This window comes from Arachis stenosperma, chromosome 10 (genome assembly GCF_014773155.1).
Source record: "Arachis stenosperma cultivar V10309 chromosome 10, arast.V10309.gnm1.PFL2, whole genome shotgun sequence".
Taxonomy (NCBI): Eukaryota; Viridiplantae; Streptophyta; class Magnoliopsida; order Fabales; family Fabaceae; genus Arachis; species Arachis stenosperma.
The window spans coordinates 117,085,459-117,104,488 of NC_080386.1; the positions used below are offsets into that span (position 1 = coordinate 117,085,459).

Genomic DNA, 19,030 nt, shown 5'->3' on the forward strand with positions numbered 1-19,030 from the left:
TGTGATAATAAAAGTGAATAGGTTTTGGAAAATAAAATTAAAAAAAATAGTGTTGACGATATAATTTGATCAGAAAATTTGAGAATAAGAATAAAATTGATACAAATAAAAAAATTTAAGGATAAAATTAAAACAAATTAAAATTTAAAAATATTTTTAAAATTTTTAACAAATTTTAAAAATAAAACATATACTTTACCCTAAAAAATACAACATCTTCAATCCTTGTTTTTGGTCTGTGCCTTCAACCTTCTTCCCCCACCTACCCCCAAGTTGCAATGGTAATAAACTAGGCCAATACTTGCATAAACTTCCTTTGTTATTCTAAAAAGAACCGCATCATTGTACTTTACCACGTGGTTTTGTTTTGTACATAGATTGTAGGAGCATGCATTTTACAACTCAAAATTAATGCCAACGATACCTTTTTTTTTTCTCTTAGAAGTTAAAATAATCATCGAATACTAACAAAACTAGTGGTTCGATTTGTCAATATGTTTTTCTTCCTTCGTGAGATTCAACATGTATTGTATACTAACAAAATCATGATGGTAAATAATAAATATGCGCAATTTGGAAATTTAAGACTGAATTTTTATACAAAGGTTTTGCTGAATGAATTGATGAAAGAAAATTAAAACGAGCAGACTCAATGATGTAAATGAAAGCCCAAAATCTACAAAACGTTGTAGTTACAATGGGCTAAAGCCCAATCCAATAAAAGCCCATTAACAATAATTACTGTCCATGCATGATTCATGGTGGATAGAGCTGTTTGGTTTAGGTAGTCGAGAAGAAGAGAACAAGGCAACCAGCATCATTAGCAATTTGCAGCATTGCCAAATGGCAATGGCAATGGCCATGGCCTCATCCTCAATGTTATCAACAACTTGTTCTTTCAGTTTCCCTTCTATCACTATGTGCATTTCCTCTTACAACCCTAACCCTTCTAGAAGACTAGCCCTCTTTCACCTTCTTTCTGGTCCTCTTGGTAACTAACCTCCGTTCACATCAGCTTTATTATTATCCATTTGATACTTAGAGTTAATTAATTATATTATAACTCTGTTTACATTAACAGAATTGTTATGGCAATTTGTTCAGCTATTCCACAGTCCCAATCTCTGTTATTTGGTGTAAAAGGTTCAGAATTGTTTAGAGTAGCAGAGGCTAATGCAGCAGAGAATCTAATTCAACCAGAGCAAAACTTGTTTGAATGGGTCAAAAATGACAATAGAAGATTCTTACATGTTGTGTACCGTGTTGGGAACTTGGATAAGACTATAAAGTATGCTACCTATGATGCTTCAATTGCCCTAAATTAATGCAATTATTATAATACTATATTCTTGAATCTTGATTACATTTTTGGAATGTGTATATATATTTAGGTTTTACACTGAGTGCCTTGGCATGAAGCTGTTGAGAAAACGTGATATACCTGAAGAAAGATACACAAATGCTTTTCTTGGATATGGCCCTGAAGATTCCAATTTTACAGTTGAGCTTACCTACAGTGAGTTTAGATGTGCAAGATACAAACTTTTGTTTAGCATAAAATAGTTTGTGCTTCTCATGTTTCGTGTTTGTATTTCTTCATCATTGCAGATTATGGAGTGGACAAGTATGACATTGGAAATGGGTTTGGTCATTTGGGTGTTGTAGTTGAAGATGTAAGCTCCTATTATAGAACAAGTAGAAAACAAAGCATGATTGTTGATATTGTAGAACTAAGCAACAGCAACTTAAAAATAGAGTCTCCATTTGAACACATTGGTACATTAAGAACCAATTTATATTTTTCATGAACATTAGTTACCAGCTTATATAACATCACTAGCCAATTAATCAATGTGTGTTGTTATCTTCAAACTGTGAAATTCTCACAGGAAGTTAAAAACTCTAATGGTCTTTTTTAGAGTGGTTTTTGGTACATTTTCTTTTCTTGATGCTCAATGTATGCTGCATGTCTCCATCAAATTTCTGACTTAAATTATGATGATTATTGTCCTTACTCCAATTTTCTAGGCCGCCAAGGCAGTTGATCTGATAAAAGCAAAAGGTGGAAAGGTTATCAAGGAACCAGGGCCTGTCAAAGGTGGCAGCACAGTAACTTCTTTCATCCAAGATCCTGATGGTTATGAATTTGAGCTCTTGGAAAGAGGACTTACTTCCGAACCCCTATGCCAAGTGTCACTTCGTGTAGGTGATCTTGACCGTGCCATAGTCTTCTATCAGAAAGTGAGTGTTTTCTACTCCTATTAGGATGAAAATGTGAAAGGTTCTTTCATGAAGTGAATTCCATCTTTCTTTCATGTAGCTTAATATTTTTCCTTGTTTTTATGGATTTCAAAAGGCTCTTGGCATGCAACTTCTGCATAGGAAAGACAATCCTGAGCACAAGGTAAACTTATGCTGATGGCAATTATTAATATCATGCGCAAGTTGGCTTGTTTGGTTTCTGTTTTTATTTTCAGTGACCTTTGCTTATTAGATTTTGTGAAGAAAAAAAGTAAAAACAAAAAACATGATTTTATCGATTTTTAGCTATCAATTGTCATTGATTCTGATTGGTTTACAGAATACAGTTGCCACAATGGGGTATGGTCCTGAAGATAAGAACACTGTTCTAGAACTTACATATAACTATGGAATCACTAATTATGACAAAGGAAATGGCTATGGACAGGTAGATACTATTTAGTTTCCATTTTCAAAAGTAGTTTTATTGATTTTTGTGTTGTTCTCTGTGTCTATTTTCTATATCTTACTGTTAGAATGCAACTCATTTATGTGTTTGCACAGATTGCAATAGGCACAAATGATGTGTATAAGAGTGCAGAAGCAATCAAACTGTGTGGAGGCAAGATTATCCGTGAACCTGGGCCGCTGCCAGGTATCAACACGAAGATAGCAGTTTGCTTGGACCCTGATGGTTGGAAATTGGTATGCAAAACCTTTCCATCTATTTGATTGTATGGAATTTATTATGTGCTTCTTCTAAGGCTTCAACCAGGTCAACTATGTTGATGAATTCATGGATGGTTTGTGTTTGATATGTAATAAGAGAGGAATGAATCATCTGTGAAATAACGTGAGAAATTCTAGGCGAACATATTTTGTTTTAAACACCATGCCGACTCACTCTATCCACGGTTGGACGGGGTGAGTCGGATGACTTGCGATGCAAGATATGTACATCTAACATAACTCAAAATACTATTATCACTACTGCTTTTTCTCTATACCTATCATCTGAGTTCTCCATTCATTTTCACCCGAGACTTTGGCATAGAATGATACCATCTTATTTGTATTTTAAAGTTTGACTTGTGTATTACTTATGCAGGTTTTTGTTGATAATGCTGATTTCCTGAAGGAATTAGAGTGACAACGTAATGGTTCTAGATCCTATGCCTCTTCATTGAAATCATTGTACTCTATCAATGTCCTTGGTGAAATCTTACAGTTATTCTATCAAATGTACATCTTTATAAGCATCTCATCAAGTAAAAGTAAAAGAGAAGTAGAAAAAGCAACCTCATATCAGCCATTTTATTTTATTTTATTTTCTGTTTATATTTATGCCGCTTTGGCGCGGCAATTCAACATATACTGGATCCCATCAAGCCAGAACTGTTTGTCTCTTTTACTCTCACATTCAAACTCTATTATCCTTTCTGCAGTTTTAATTCCGAAATATGCCCTCTTTTCTATTAAGTCTTCCTTCTCTCTTCCCGGCCAAGCTTGGACATCACTGCAGACTCCGGTGACTATACCTGCGATTTTATAGGCCGTACCTTAAAGCATTGGTTTTCAGATGGTGGGAAAAAATAGTTATGAATGAAACTTTGAGCTTACACTTCTTCTTTTTGGTGAATGTTCCTGCCATGTGCTTGCTTTTCATTTTCGCTATAACCTGTTGTAATTTTGTTAGAACATTCCATGTAACTATTTAATTGGAGATATCAACAAAATCAGTGGTTATGATTATCTCCTATGCCTATTGTTTGTTGATGGATTTTTGAGTGTCTTCTAGCAGTTACCTGTAAATTTGAATTCATATTGAAAGATACTTGCTTCCAGTGAAGATCTCCTGCATTTGACATTGGGATACTTTGTGTTACAAATATAAACTTCTATGCATTTGCCATTTGTTTTAATTCACTTTAATTGCTATGAGCATTTTAAGGATACCTTTTCTTGTACGCTTTAGAAGCTCCCCTCCTTTGAAAACAGAATCCAGTGCCAGCAAGATGTTTGCTTCTCTTCCTTCCTCGCATTTTTCATCGACTAGAGGGAACGTCGTCGCTCCAACCCCCTTCTGCAGCCTTGCCTTTAGAGTAGCAGCTCCTCGCAACGCTTCCAACATAACATTTTGTTTAGTAGATTCTTTCATTATAATATTAGATGACATCTTTGGCATATGAACTTATAACATTTCTTCTATGGTTTTCTGGTCTCCATCTACCTCCGGCTATAAAACTACCCTCCATAATCCATATGATCTACTTTATTAACTGAAAGCCTCAACAGCCTTATTAGAACATGTTCATAGCACCTAAAGAGTTAATACACGAGGCAAGAACTTGGTGCAAAATGCAGATTGAGAAATGAATCATATAGAGGTTCTGATACCTGTGGCCGCTCCGGCTGTTAAAGTCATCATATCTCCATTGGTTTTTGCATTAATGGCAGAGTTAACTACAGTTAAGATTTGTTCATGTTCAGCTCCCATATCCTCAGCAATCTCAATGCAGTGAGAGGCAACCAAGGCTGCTGCGGATGCAATCGTGGCAGAACTGATGGGATTGTTTTTTTGGCCGGCATTAGGCACTTCTTGTGATGATGCCATTGAAGCTGCAATGGCCGCAACGGCAGCAGCTACGCCTGCCACAGATACTGCAGCATGCAACTGAGCATTATGAGTCCTAATTTCCTGCTTTTTCCTCTCCTTTTGATCCTTCAGCCATCTTCCCATTGTCCTTCCTCTCAGCAAACTCTTGTAAAGCTAGTATGCAAAAGTTTACAAGAAGAATAACAAAGAAAAAGAGTCATGAATGATTGAGCTTTTATTTTTAGTATATAATCATGAGGTTGAGTGTAATGTACCCCATTTCTGAGCAAGTTTTGACTGGAAAGGAATTCTGGATTGATTGCTTGATGGAGTAAAAATAAGTCCTGCACATAATGGATACTTTTTGTCATTAATTTCTCTACTTGGTTTAAGTCCAGATTTATGTCATTTAGTTTATCCTTTTTTGAAACTACATATCAAGCAATCAGTGACATAATTATCCGTTATGGGCAGCACATAATGTTAAAAATAAGTTGTTTTGTAAGTTAGAAACCAAAACAACCTCACATGTTGTGACTTATCTGAATTCACACTGTGTAGATAAGACAGATAGATGATTTTAAAGTGAAAAGTGAAGTTTAATTAGAGCATATTAATGCCAAATGATGATTACCATACTATATGAACTTTATGATTACCATACTATATGTTAAAACAGTATGATAGTACCTTAGTTTCATCACTATCTTTTGGCAAAATCTGAGGGCAACATCCATTAAGTAACTGCTCAAATAATTTACATCAGAATCATTGTAAATATATAAAGCAATAGCTACACACTTTGAAATTCATATATGCTTGTAAATATTGAAGAATTCTAGAATCAGGAGAAAGAAAAAACATTGATTTTGGTGAAAAGGTCTTCTGATTTCTCATTAGAATCTCTTCTTTTTGGCTCTTTTTTTTTCTTTCCCTTTACTCAAGTGTGTGTGCATAGCATAGAATCTATTATTAATAGAACTCAAACTAACTTCTTGATTTTCAGTTTCAAAATGCTGCATTTCTTGCTAACTAACGTAGTTTTAAAGGCCTAATTTCTGATTAAAAGGTTTTTCAAATTCCAAAGTAGAACCAAAAGCAAAAAACTTACAGAATCCTTGTTCTCAGCAGAAGTTGTGGAAGGCTTGATGTTAGTGTTATAGTGAAGTGCTTTGGAGAGTTCCATTGCTGAGAGACTCCATGATCTTGCAAGAAACTCCATAGACTCTGTTGGAGTCTCAGGTGGTGGACATGATGATGATAGTGTGCATTCTGAAGCTGCATTCTCATCTATGTTCTCTAGCTGATGAATTGAGCATTTGGAATTTGTAGAGCTCACTTTCATTCCAATAAAAATAATGAAAAAGGGTCAAATTTTTTCATCACAATGAATAAAACATGATTATCATATTAATCAAAATCAACATTTGTCCTGAAATGAAGCCAAAAGAAATTAAAAAACTACCTAACAACATTAACAACTATAACTTGTAAAGAATCACAGAAAAGATGTTAAATTCTTTTATATGTAAAAGCATGGATTCTTGTTTTGTCATGTTATGCTAAGTATATATACTCTCATTTATTACTTTTCAAGTGCCTAAAAGAAAATGAAAAAAAAAAAAGAAAAGAAGTTTCTCATTTAGCACTCACTTGTTAAAGAGTGGTGAGAGAATTGAGAATGTGGAGAGCAAGATGGTGATGGTGATGAGAGGAATGAGGAGCAATAGTTATATATTTAACATGATAGAAAAATAAAAATAAAAATAAAAAATATTTTAATTGAGGATAATAAAGACAAGTAAAAAGATTCAACAAGGTGGTAGAAAAAAAAGGGACCCAGGGCATTTTTTCATTCATTCATGTCTCCAACTTAATATGTTTATTGTTGCTTTCTTTTTTTGTATTTCCACTTCTTAGTGCTTTATGCATTAAAGCAGTGAAAGGCCTGGTTTTATGGCAGCCAAGTTCATCATTTCATGGATTCTCCTTTGTCACCATTAACACATTTTCTAAAGTAAAGTTTATGGGGGGCCAATTAATTACTAATAGTATGCTGTTTCTTTATTTTATTCTATTTTATTTACAAAAACAGATAATTTAATAATAACTTTCCATCCAGAAGGCTCTACCAATTTGGTTTTGTTTAATTTAGTACAAATTTATCTACACGAATGGTGTGCTTCTTTTTTTCTTTTCTTTTTTATTATTTTTTTTTAAAAGAAGGGTTCAAATAGCCGTAGACACCATCATTATATTTTGGTTATAATGAAGGAAGGGTTTGTTTGACATATCACACACACACAACAATAATATATGTACACACACGAATGTAGATAGATACATATGATGTTCATAATGATGTGATTATGTTAAAATATTTTATGCTGTGCCTACGGTTGTTGCACTAATTAATCACCATCATCATCATAATCATAGATATAGATCATAGATACCTATTTCTAATATTTATAATTGCAGTGCTACTTTATTAATATCTATGTTTCTTTACTAAGAGGGGAGCATCGTTTTAATTGAAAAAGAAAATTATTACCAAGAAGCAAGGAAGCCTGGGGCTCAATTTAAAAATAGATAGGGGTATTTAAAAAAAATAAATAAAAAGAGACATCGAAGCAGTACCTTCTCAATCTCCTAACAAGCAAATAATATTTATGAATAATTATGTTACTATCAATATTGATTTTAGATTGATTTACAAATTTGATTGTTATGAAATTTCTATTTGTGTGAACTGAGTATGTTTAGTTTTTCTATTTTGAAAGACATTGTATAGTTTCACATGTATTTTATTATGTATTGAAAAAGAAAGAAAACAGAAAGGGTTATTGAAGAAGAGTATATATTTTATATTATCTATGAAAAGAGTGAGTATTGTTAATTTTCACTCAATTAGATTGAATGAAATTAAAGTTAGTATCCTCGTATATAAATAAGGAAATATTACTAAATAACTTCAATTATATATCAACTTAGAGACCATGAAATAATGATTGGATTTATACCCTTTTGTAATAATTAGGGTTGCTATATGACAAATAAGTGCGTTAACACAGTTCACACGCGAAGAAACCACTCTGCCAGTGTTTGGTGCTTTATAGAATTATAGGTTATAGGCTACTTATAATATAAATTAGAGAATCAATTTAGGTTAGTTGATTGTTAACTCATTTATTTGTTTAAACAAGTGTTAAGAATTTAAATTTTATTTTGTGTATGTAGCAAACTTTTAAATAGAATTTAAATCTACAATAAATTAATTTTTGACTTGTCGGATTTAGAATGACGTAACCAATAAAAAATAATATATACTAGAACAAACATCAAAGTGGCATAAACATATTAATAATAAAGAATCACTCTTTTTTTAATTATTTTTTATGGCTATCTTTGAAGATTCTAATTTTATTTTTCGAGTAAAATTCTAATACGGTCCTTAACCAATTCACAAACTCTCATTCTGCCCTCCTCATCGATTGAAAAATAATATTGTGGCCCCCTCACGATTAATTCTGTCCGACATTCTGCCTCCTTTATTATTGTCTTTGTCTAGAGTTAACGAATTTTATCTACGTGTACCGTTAATTCAACACATGCCAAACAACTATTTAAAGAGACAAATCGCCTCCTGGTGAGTTAGCAAAATGATATCGTTACGCACATCTCAAAAGTGCTTTACTTCTTCTTCTTCCTTTCATTGTTCATTCCACTACAGTCACATCTCCTCACTCTACCCCAACTGCCACTACTTCCATGCTACCTCCATTTCCTCACTAATCTTTATCATTGCACCTCACTGCCATCTTTAATATCACAAACTTACTTCCTCCCGCTCCATCATCTGCATCATCTTCTTTCACCACATACACCTCTCTCACTCTACCTCCAGCATGCTTACTTTTACTTTACCTATCATTCTCGTCCACAATATTACCAATTCTTAACTCTAATAACAACAAAATCATTAGCTGCAATGTCAATTTTTTTAAATAAACAAAAATATAGATCCAAAATTAATAAAATTTAAAAATTTATAAGAAACAAAAGGGACGAATGGGAGAAAGAGAAAGAGAGAGGAGGCATCGAAAACTAAATGAAGATCTAATGGGTATATTGTATTGTTGTAGGGATGAGTGAGACCATGAGAATAGAGATAAAGGTGAGGAATAAATACGGAGGTGGACACGGTGAAAATTTGATAAGTAGTGGCAACAAAATGAGGGTGGTATGGTCCGAGAGAAATGAGAAGATGATGGAGTGGCATTAGTGGTGGTGGCGTTGGAAATAGCAGTAAAGTACAATGGCAAAAGAAGAAGAAGTAAAGCGTTTTTGAGATGTACAAAAGAATAATGTTCTGCGAACTTACCAGAGGACGATTTGTCCCTTTAAATAGCTGCTTGACATGTGTTGAGTTAATGATACATGTAGACAAGATCCGTTAGCTTTGGATGAAAACATTAACAGAAGGAGTTAATCACGAGGGATCATAATGTTATTTTTCAATCGATGAAGAACGAAATGAAAATTTGTGAAATGATTAAGAGCCGAATTGAGGTTTTACTCTTATTTTCTATTATTTCGGAAGATCATACATACATACAACTTTATTGCTATTTACATTTTAATGTGACAGAGAATTTACAGAAAACCTTCTTTAGTTACCATAAATTTTGTATTTTTCATTCTAAATAATTCATGTAATACATGTAAGATATAGATATTTTTGAAGTCTAAGTGCAAATTGGTATCAATTGATGATCCGATACATGATGTAACTTTTAACCTAAAGGTGCAAATTGCCAGCAATTACTCGAACAATTACTAAAAGTTTGAATGAGGAAAAAAGTTGGAAAAATTATTAATTTGTATTTTTATTAATTTTCTTATTGATTTGGAAAAAACGTACGATAGGGTGCTAAGGGAGGTCTTATGGAAGGTTTTAGAAAAGAAAAGAGTAAGGATCGCATAAGCCGTAGTAAGACGGAATATATGGAATGTAAGTTCAGTTTGAGAAGGAAAAACCCGAATATAGAGGTGAAAGTTGGAGAAAACATCCTACCAAAAGTTAAAAGTTTAAGTATCTTGGGTGCATCATTCAGGATAATGGAGAGATTGAACAGGATGTAAATCATATGATCCAAGCAGGTTGGTCAAAATGGCGGAGTGCATCTAGTTTTATATGCGACAAAAAAGTGTCTTTAAAACTTAAAAATAAATTCTATCGCAGTGCTATAAGACCGGCTATGCTTTATGGTATGGAGTGTTAGGCGGCCAAAGGGGAGCACGAACATAAGATGAGTGTGGCAGAGATGAAGATGTTGAGATGAATGAGTGGTCATACGCGATTGGATAAAATAAGGAACGAAGATATAAGGGAAAGAGTTGGAGTAGCACCCATTGTGGAAAAGATGGTTGAATCGCGTCTCAGATGGTTTGGACATGTGAGAAGAAGACTGACAGAACACACAGTCAAGAAGGTGGATGAGATGGAAAATGGACAAAGGGTGAAAGACAAAGACCTAAGAAGACCATCCATGAAATAGTCAAACGAGATCTACATGTAAACGGTCTCTCTGTAGACATAATACATGACAGAGCATAATATTGTCGTTTGATTCATGTTGCCAACCCCACCTAATGGGATAAGACTTTGTTGTTGTTGTTTTGTTTCAATCATCAATATTTTCTATTTTCTATTTTCACAATGTTGTGAAATAAAAATTAAAAATAATAAAAATAAGAAAATCCTATTTTTCGTATTTTTAGTTTTTTGTTTATAAAATCTCAAAAATAGAAAATATTGAGTCTAAAAATAAAAACAAAAAAATAATCAGTTGTACTCATTTTTCAACACTTACTCATTCTTCTTCCTTTTTGTTTATTGTCAACACCTACTTTTCAACGACTGTCACTTGTACTCATTTTTCTCAACTATAAAATTAGTTGTGGAACCTATTTTAACCAAATTTCAGACCTCATCCAAAACCAAGGTTCAATATAGTAATGCTCTTCTTTTTCTTTTTTCTTTCTTTTTGGCACCAAGATTTACTATAATTACAAGAACAAATTCAGCAAAAACAATATAAAAAAGTTCTTTGTTCTTTTTCCAAATAAACTATGAATTGAATTGAGTGTAAACATTTCTCATTTTTAGAAGGAAAGGAGTACATTTGTGATTACATTAGTATGCTAACAAATCTAACTGTACAAAGGATAAAATAATTATAATAATAATAAATCAAACTTGTATAATGAATGATTGAGAGAGATTAATGTGATATAAGTTCAGATGACCAGGTCAAAAATTAAATTAAAAAAAAAAAGAAAAAAAGGAAAGGGATTATGCCATGGGCCTCACCCACCCATATCCATATTTTGACTCATCCATCATAAAACTCATTAATTGTTAATACAAAAAATGCAACCCAGCCAAACAGACCCTTTCCCACAATTTTTAAGGTCTACACCCACAATCTTCATTCTTCAATTCAACCCTTGAGCCAAGTGTGGCATGATGCCATCCATGCCAATAAAATCAAGCATATATAGTTTTCTCCAAAACTTGTTCAACTCTTCACTTAAGCCTCAAAGGTTTGCACCTGCCTCTTCCTTTTCATATGAATCTTACTTACCCACCAGCATGTTGTGTATGTACCTATGCATTTGGAAGTGGTAAAATTACAAATGGAAGTGGCATTTCTTTTCTTTTGGCTTGACATAACATGCCACTATTGCTCTGGTGAAGTAAATGCCATGGCATGTGAGAGACCATGGAAAAACAAGCTCTAGGTGGCTACTTCAAACACCTGTCTGAAACAAATCAACTCAGTGTCTCACACAAATATAATTCCATGACTTAATTGTATACCATTTAATGAATATGCAAGAAAAATTTCTTATGTTTTCAAGGTAAATTACAATATACGAGGCTGGGTAATATTACAAACGACATTGCTTAATCTATCATACCAAAGTTAGGTAAATAACTGATTTTCTTACATATTATTTGGCTGAAGAAATTCGGCGTAGCGAAGGAATCCAACTGCTTGAAGTACGAGAATTACTACCGAAAACGCGAGCAATGTGTGAACTTCCTAAGGGCTTTTCTGCTTTTGATGCATTTTCTTTAGAGGATTTTGGCAAGCCAGATGATGTAGATGGACCGTTGTTCATGTTCTGCGAAAAAAAAAAAAGTGATCTCAATCAGATGAATTACCTGAGCTAAGTAAAATTTCAAATTAAACACAGGAAGGACAAGAATACACATTTAAAGAGGGATTAGAGGCAAGAAATGCAAGACTTGCAATTTCATGGAGGTGACAACATACATGTTTCTCAGTCTGATTCTTGAAACTATGATTGTGACCAACAGATGGTTTAGGCTGTGCAGTTGCGCTTGGACGATCATGATTCTGGTTCGCCAACTGTCTTGTTGCAGTTACATGAGCTGAATCATTGACTCCTAAACCTGAAATGGAATGTGAAGCATCAGGATCATCAAGCATCACTTCACTACACTGAAAATTCTTGGAATGCAGTTAACAATTAAGATAAGAAAGAGTTAGTTGGGAAATATATGTTCTGATATTCCCATCTTAGGATTATATCAGAAGTTGTTAGGTTCTGTGTTTAAGATTTGGACAACATTCATGAAAATAACCTAAGTTAGCTATTATGATAATTTTCTAATAATTGTTTTTCGCCTTGTAAGTGACAAGAATGAAGTTACCTGTATTCTTGTCCGTAGCCATGGGTTCTAGACTGCTAGGTACAGCGGCCGAAGGCTGAAAATTTCCAAACACTCATCATGTCAGAAAAAGAATAAGATTAGGACATCATTCAAAGAAACTATCAGAAATACCATCTAACAATATCAATCCATGGCATGAAATTTGTTCTAAAAATATTGAACTACACGCAATTATGGCATGAAAGTTGTTCAAAAAGGGTAATAAAAATATAGCGAGAAACTACTAACAGCTGTTTGATTTTGTATCTGTCTCTGTCTCTGTTGTGTCTGTTGGTACTTTAGAATGGTCCAGTCAAACAAATTGTCAGATTCAAATCCTGCACATTGAATTCAGCCGAATAAGATTATTTCGACAAGAAGGAAGAAGAAAAATATAACACATACCGTGAAGTTTTGAAATCCTAGGATTAGTGTTAATTGATACCATCAAAATACTAACTCATAAGCAAATTATTACACTTACTAAGCATAGACTAATTTTTCTGTTATCCGGCAAATTAGTTAAAATCAAATCAAGTATATAAAAGCAAACAGTCAAAACCTTCACGAGAGAACAATTCACGAAACAAGCGCTTCAAGAATCCATAATCTGGTAGTTGATCAAATGTCAAGGAGTGGCAATAATGAAAGTAAGAAGCGAACTCCACGGGATATGACTTGCAAAGCATCTAGGAGCAAAAAATATCAATATTTAGTCAAGGTTTCAAGTACTCAATCTTAAGTTCGGAGATCAATCATTTTATCAAACTGAAAAACACACGCATACCTCAATGGGAGTTGACAACTTCTTCTCACAAATCCTATCATATTTTTCCTTTTTGGTTACAGCTTTCAGACCCTGCCAGGGAAGGCTGAAACGCAAAAACTAGATAGTCAAGACCCGTTTCTTGTTCAATTGATATGCAACATTTTTTTAAAGCTCAATATGTTTGGAAAGTTAGAACGGATAGTGGAAAAAAACATACCTTCCTCTTAAGAAGTACATAAGAACATAGCCAAGAGACTCTAAATCATCTCGACGACTTTGCTCTGACAAAATAGAATCCAAATGGTGAGAAATTCGTAAATTGCAATCTGTATAATGTAAAGAAGGAAAATTTCTTTCTACTTACCGATTCCTATGTGAGTATTACAACTTGCATAGCGTGCAGTTCCTGTTAAGTTTTTATTCTCTCTGGATGAGTTCATCAAATAAAAAATTAGGCAACAATAGACATGGAAAAACATGACACAACAAGAAACGATAAAAAACGAATAATGAAACAAAAATATACCTGTAAGGAATATGTTTATTTGTGCTAAGGTCCTTATATCTTTTTGCAAGTCCAAAGTCAATAATATAAACCTGTAAATTTAACAAATCGACGAAAAAAAATAAGCATGAATTTGGTAGCGAGTCTAGCAATGAAAGGGATCGAGCGAATTCTGGCATGTTACCTGGGTTGCTTTCCTCCCAAGACCCATAAGGAAGTTATCTGGTTTGATGTCTCTATGCAAATATCCCTTCGAATGTAGGTACTCGATTCTCGTAAGCTGTAATCCAGTAAATAAAACAGATTTCACTTTACACTTTCATTGAAACTTTTCAGTAATGTGAACTATGACTACAAATAAGTAAAGTTATTTAAGAGTCGAAACTGCTCAAATAATATGCAGATGACATGGTAATATCAAGAAAAAGCAAGGAACAAATGCCGCCTTCTTGAAAACCAAAGCAAGGAAACAGTAATTACCATCTGATCAGCCAACATCAAAACCGTTTTCAATGTAAATTTTCTCCCGCAATAGACAAAAAGGTCCTCGAGACTCGGTCCCAGAAGATCAATAACTAGAACATTATTGTCTCCATCAATGCCACACCATTTCATACTTGGTACACCGCCTGAAATCGAAAAGGCAAGGGGAATCATAAACATTTAACCCTCCTGGCAAATGTTATCAAAACGTTTACACATTCGAAGCGCTTCTGTTATAACTTACTTTCTCCTTGAAGAAGATTATACAACTTTGCCTCATAGAGCAGCTGTGGATGTTTGGTTTTCTTGTTCTCCTACAAAATAGGAAATGCAGCCACTATAAATAACTATTAAGTACATAAAATACCTCTTGAAATGCTGAATATGAAGGAAACCCAAGAGATTATGAAACAAATTGTAAACTTTCTAGCAAGTGTAGTTATCTATTTAAAAATTCGACCCAAGTTTTCATGTGTTATCTATCATGCATTGAAACAATTGGCCTTAGTTCAGTAATTTCAAATAACCATTCATCAACAGCATACATGGAACAACAGATTGCTATAATCAAGTAATGAATCTTTTACTTGAATCTGAATATTTTCAAATAATAATAATAGTAGTAATAAATTTACATGCATAAGTTATGATATATCAGCTCATATATCATAATTTAGGCATGTAATTTATGTTCATATATCAGCTGCATTTCTAAATTCCCCCATTTCTAATATCAATTATCAAACAACACCATCCAACCCAACCTACTTCATTTTTTAAAATAAATAAACAAACGACAAAGTAGAAGTTGATCCCCCAACTTATTCATGTTCTTATACATCATGCCATGCATGATTATTAGCACAATTCTTTTTTTTTCTTCTTGATTAAAAATAAAAAATGAAGGCAAATCAATTTTTAAGTAAGAAAGAAGAAGACGCACCATCTTGACGGCCACAATCTCAGAGGTCTCAATATTTGTAGCTGCCAAGAAAAAAATTTTAAACATGATCAGCACAAGCACAGAGAAAAAATCAATAAACTTAAAAAGAAAAAAATAATAATAATAATAATAAGAGAGCAAGAAGAAGAAACAAAAGAAAGTTATTTTACCAATATAAATTTCACCGAAGGAACCGCTTCCAATTTTCTTACCGATCTTGTACTTTCCTCCCACAACCCTCTCCATCTCTTATACCCAACAACCAAACAATAGCTAAAAAAAAGTTCAAACCAAACCAAACTGGTTCGTGCTCTGGGTTTTTCTTCTGCAAAATCTTATGCTCGTAGCTGATGCCGAAGAAGATGAATGCAAAAAGAAGGCGCAGAATCTTTAGCTTCAGGTAAAGAAAATGATATAGGAGAGAGGAGAGAGCAGAAGCAAGAGGAAGTTTGATGGATAAAAATTGGATTGGATTGGATTAGAATTGGTGGAAAGAAACAGGAAATTGTTGAAATTGATTGTAAATGGACGGAGAAGAGAAAGAAGGAAAACAAGTTGCTCAGAACATTGCTTTATAAAAGATAGGGTCAATTTTGGAATATCGTACGTACGAACTACTAACTCATTTTTATTTTTCTTTTTCTTTTAATTTTCAAAAGTTGGTTGATGATCTGTAACAAGCCTCAACCACCTAACCCAATCCATTTCTTCCTTTGTTTTCTTCTTACCCCACTATATACTCACTACACAAATAGAATTAGATCCTCTTCTAATTTATTCTTCTATTTAAAAAGTATTCAAATATATTTTATATTATTTGTTATGTATATAATTAATATTTTTTAATTAATTAGTATAAATTTTTTTTATGAAAAAGTTAGATAAATTTAATATCAATTAACTATTTTTTATTTTATCATTAAATTCTTACTTGTAAAAAACAAACTAGATTAAACGAAATTAAGTCAACTCAAGTTTACTTTTAATTTATAAATCACATTACAAGTTAATGCGAATTTTAAATTAAATATTATCAATATACTAAATATAGTATAATTTATATGAAAAGAAAAAATTATTAATTATATATCTTGTATTTAATATAAGTCATATCACTAGGATGTTTAAATTTAAACCGAACCAAATTAAACTGTTCATCAAATTCAATAAAATCGATTAAAATCGCACTAATTTGGATTTAATTGGATTCTATTTTTTGCAAACTGTTGGATTGGATCGAATTTTAAATCTACTTTTTATAACCGATCAAATCTAATCCAAACCGCATGATGTGATCTAATATTATTATTTTATTATTATATTTACAATTAGACTTATAATATATTCAATTTGTTATACATTTTTATATTATTCATGTATTATTATTATTTAATAAATATTTTATGTTTAAAATATTATTTATTTATTTATTTTAGCTAACCTATAATTTTATTTCTATTGTTATGATATCGTTGATTTTTTAAGATATTAAGACTTGTTAAGTCATTGTTGATTATTTAGAATTTGATGTTTGAGACTCGTTCTATGTATTTAATTTTTTTAATTTACAAAACCCCAAATTCAATCTAATCTAAACTGCTTAAAATTGGATCAGATCGAACCGATTTTTTTTAAAAACATAATCCAATCTAAATCGTACTATAAATAAAATTAGTGTTTAGATCGGGTGAATTTTTTTATTCAAAACTGATCCAAACCGCACCACCAGCACTCCTACATACCACATGTTCATTGTTTAAAATAAAAAAAATAGTTATAAGAAATTTTTTTGGTACCAATATCTTTTTATTTTCGATTTCATTGATTTTTTTGAAGAGTAATATTACATTGCTAGTAAATATTATCATTTTTTTCAGTACTTAGTTAGTAATAATTTACATCCATATTTACAGACCTTTTATATACAAGAAGTATATAATTGATACATATATTTACTAGAATTTTATACACATCGACCAATACAATTTGTACTTATAAATCAATAAAATTTGTATCCATATTTTTTCAAAATTTGTACATATAAATTAATAAAATGATAATTTAATATTTATATTGACTAAATAATAATAAAAAATATTAAAAATTGTTGGATCTAAAAAATTGCTCTTCTTTAAATTCTTACCCTTCTTTTGAAAAAAATAAAATGTATCGTTTTTGAAGATATTTTTATTTTTTACTTAATTTTTGTCATTTTTAAAATTCTTTTAACATTAAATTTGTTTTTTTTTTTCAATTTTACCGCTTTATTTATATTATTTTCAAATTAATAGGATACAAAAATGTTTATTAATTATTAGAGTCTTCTATCATAATTCACCTATTTAAACTCATCTTATATCCATTATGAACGATTTAATTTAAGAAAGAATCCATTTTGAGTTATTGCCCTTACGTACCTGCACTAGTTTCCAGATACATGAAACACGCTTTTGTGAATTGTGAATGTTGCAGAATTGATTGAATTAATTAATTATTTAATTAGCCGACTTGTTATTTTATTTTCTTGTGTGTTTCTTGTTAAGAAATCGATAAAGCAATTGCTTTTTCTTCCACCATCTGTTTGATAATGTATAATCTGAGTCAGCAGTGTCCTAATAATTCAACAAAAAATCTAACTAATAATAATAGTGACCAATCCTGGAACCTTGTCCTCCCTCTTGTTACTTGCTAATAATTCATTCATTTCCTTCCTTCTTCCTTATTTCGGGGAAATAAATAAACGTTAAATAGTTTTAATTAATTAATTAATTAATTAAAATTATTAGATGAAAGTACTATAAGACATAAGATAGTTGTGCATTGCGTGGTTAATTTGTTTACTCGGCGGTTTGATTGGTTGCAATGAGTGTGACAGAATGCGACTCGTTTGTCTTGTGACTTGTGAGTTGGATTTATATTCATATATATATATATATATATATATATATATATATGCATCTAACAACTATGACCTAATCCTCTTTCATTTCTCAAACAAATTCAATTGGATAAGGTTCTCAATTATTCACTACCTCTTAACTGTATTACACCACAATCATGCTTTTAATGTCTCCCATATTTTGGATGGAAGAAAAAAATTATTTTTGATAAGGTTCTCAATTAATTACTAATGTCAATTACCATATTAGACTTATCATTTTTTACTCTATCTGAAAATAAATGTATTAAAGTATTAAATATAATCCGATTAATAATAGTTAACTTTATATTTGAATCTTTTTTTGTCTCCGAACAAGCTTTAATTTTCTTAGAAGAATAAAAATTTTGGAAGAAAACTAAGGGGAAAAAATAAAAAAAATTAATGAGGGTGATCTAATTCGACGTGTCACCGTGCATTATTAAACTTTCAGTTTCCAACCTAACAGGATGAATTGATCAAATATTTGGATTTCAACCCTTTATTTATTATTTTAGTTATGGAGTCTTGCATTAAGAAATATCTATAAGAATTTCATCATGGCTTATCAAATAAATAAATAAATAGAAGAGAAAACAGCGTTGCAAGAGGAATCAAATTTGGCATCGTTTTAAATATGCCTTTTTAATGTTGACTTTGGACAAAGGCACAAAGCTTTGAGGATTCGTACTTGCTACTTATCTAGCGAGCACCCTCTTCATTTTTTAACAACCGGTAAAGCTTGAAAAGAGTTTGTAAAGTTAATATTAAGGGTAGAGTTGAGGTGGTCAAATAAAGTAGCTGTTTTTTTTTTTTTTTTTCAGATACT

At 31.9% G+C, this 19,030-nt stretch overlaps 3 protein-coding genes across 9 annotated transcripts; 1 reads left to right on the top strand and 2 right to left on the bottom strand.

Moving 5' to 3' along the window:
• Nucleotides 1–785: 785 nt before the first annotated feature.
• On the top strand, nucleotides 786–3,925 carry LOC130958211 (putative lactoylglutathione lyase). 4 transcript variants are annotated; one of them, XM_057885193.1, is made up of 10 exons: nucleotides 786–991; nucleotides 1,105–1,288; nucleotides 1,392–1,516; nucleotides 1,609–1,673; nucleotides 2,029–2,241; nucleotides 2,357–2,404; nucleotides 2,582–2,689; nucleotides 2,806–2,946; nucleotides 3,350–3,395; nucleotides 3,687–3,925. In XM_057885193.1, the coding sequence occupies exons 1-9, from the start codon at nucleotides 844–846 to the stop codon at nucleotides 3,389–3,391; spliced, it is 1,074 nt and encodes a 357-aa protein (XP_057741176.1). In that variant the 5' UTR covers nucleotides 786–843; the 3' UTR covers nucleotides 3,392–3,395; nucleotides 3,687–3,925. The 4 variants fall into 4 exon arrangements, with proteins under 4 accessions (XP_057741176.1, XP_057741175.1, XP_057741174.1 ...); XM_057885192.1 differs by having other exon boundaries at nucleotides 3,350–3,435; nucleotides 3,687–3,922; XM_057885191.1 differs by lacking the exon at nucleotides 3,687–3,925 and having other exon boundaries at nucleotides 3,350–3,583.
• Nucleotides 3,528–6,548, bottom strand: LOC130958210 (VAN3-binding protein). Of its 3 annotated transcripts, none has more exons than XM_057885189.1 (9): nucleotides 6,491–6,548; nucleotides 5,949–6,175; nucleotides 5,528–5,581; nucleotides 5,113–5,181; nucleotides 4,639–5,011; nucleotides 4,198–4,362; nucleotides 4,047–4,096; nucleotides 3,862–3,919; nucleotides 3,528–3,779 (listed from the first exon to the last, which is right to left on the bottom strand). In XM_057885189.1, coding segments are annotated over exons 1-9 (1,194 nt in total). In that variant the 5' UTR covers nucleotides 6,492–6,548; the 3' UTR covers nucleotides 3,528–3,582. The 3 variants fall into 3 exon arrangements, with proteins under 3 accessions (XP_057741172.1, XP_057741171.1, XP_057741173.1); XM_057885188.1 differs by lacking the exon at nucleotides 6,491–6,548 and adding an exon at nucleotides 6,303–6,360; XM_057885190.1 differs by lacking the exons at nucleotides 5,528–5,581; nucleotides 6,491–6,548 and adding an exon at nucleotides 6,303–6,360.
• Nucleotides 6,549–10,938: 4,390 nt separating this feature from the next.
• Nucleotides 10,939–15,837, bottom strand: LOC130955536 (uncharacterized). 2 transcript variants are annotated; one of them, XM_057882416.1, is made up of 15 exons: nucleotides 15,455–15,837; nucleotides 15,285–15,325; nucleotides 14,586–14,655; nucleotides 14,339–14,487; nucleotides 14,043–14,138; nucleotides 13,880–13,950; nucleotides 13,718–13,779; nucleotides 13,571–13,634; nucleotides 13,372–13,456; nucleotides 13,147–13,273; nucleotides 12,834–12,922; nucleotides 12,585–12,639; nucleotides 12,184–12,323; nucleotides 11,855–12,031; nucleotides 10,939–11,661 (listed from the first exon to the last, which is right to left on the bottom strand). In XM_057882416.1, exons 1-14 carry the CDS (start codon nucleotides 15,528–15,530, stop codon nucleotides 11,858–11,860), a joined length of 1,299 nt encoding a protein of 432 aa, XP_057738399.1. In that variant the 5' UTR covers nucleotides 15,531–15,837; the 3' UTR covers nucleotides 10,939–11,661; nucleotides 11,855–11,857. The 2 variants fall into 2 exon arrangements, with proteins under 2 accessions (XP_057738399.1, XP_057738398.1); XM_057882415.1 differs by having other exon boundaries at nucleotides 10,939–11,665; nucleotides 15,455–15,836.
• Nucleotides 15,838–19,030: the final 3,193 nt, after the last annotated feature.

Coding starts and splice junctions, on each gene's coding strand:
- LOC130958211 (XM_057885193.1), top strand. CDS start 844: ATGGCAATGGCAATGGCCATGGCCTCATCCTCAATGTTATCAACAACT. Junction 1,674..2,028: donor TGGGTGTTGTAGTTGAAGAT/GTAAGCTCCTAT, acceptor CCAATTTTCTAG/GCCGCCAAGGCAGTTGATCT. Junction 2,690..2,805: donor AAGGAAATGGCTATGGACAG/GTAGATACTATT, acceptor GTGTTTGCACAG/ATTGCAATAGGCACAAATGA.
- LOC130958210 (XM_057885188.1), bottom strand. Junction 5,182..5,527: donor AAGATAGTGATGAAACTAAG/GTACTATCATAC, acceptor CATTATGTGCAG/GACTTATTTTTACTCCATCA. Junction 4,097..4,197: donor TCTAAAGCGTACAAGAAAAG/GTATCCTTAAAA, acceptor TGTCAAATGCAG/GAGATCTTCACTGGAAGCAA.
- LOC130955536 (XM_057882416.1), bottom strand. CDS start 15,530: ATGGAGAGGGTTGTGGGAGGAAAGTACAAGATCGGTAAGAAAATTGGA. Junction 14,139..14,338: donor TGATGTTGGCTGATCAGATG/GTAATTACTGTT, acceptor ACTGGATTACAG/CTTACGAGAATCGAGTACCT. Junction 13,457..13,570: donor ATGTACTTCTTAAGAGGAAG/GTATGTTTTTTT, acceptor TTTGCGTTTCAG/CCTTCCCTGGCAGGGTCTGA.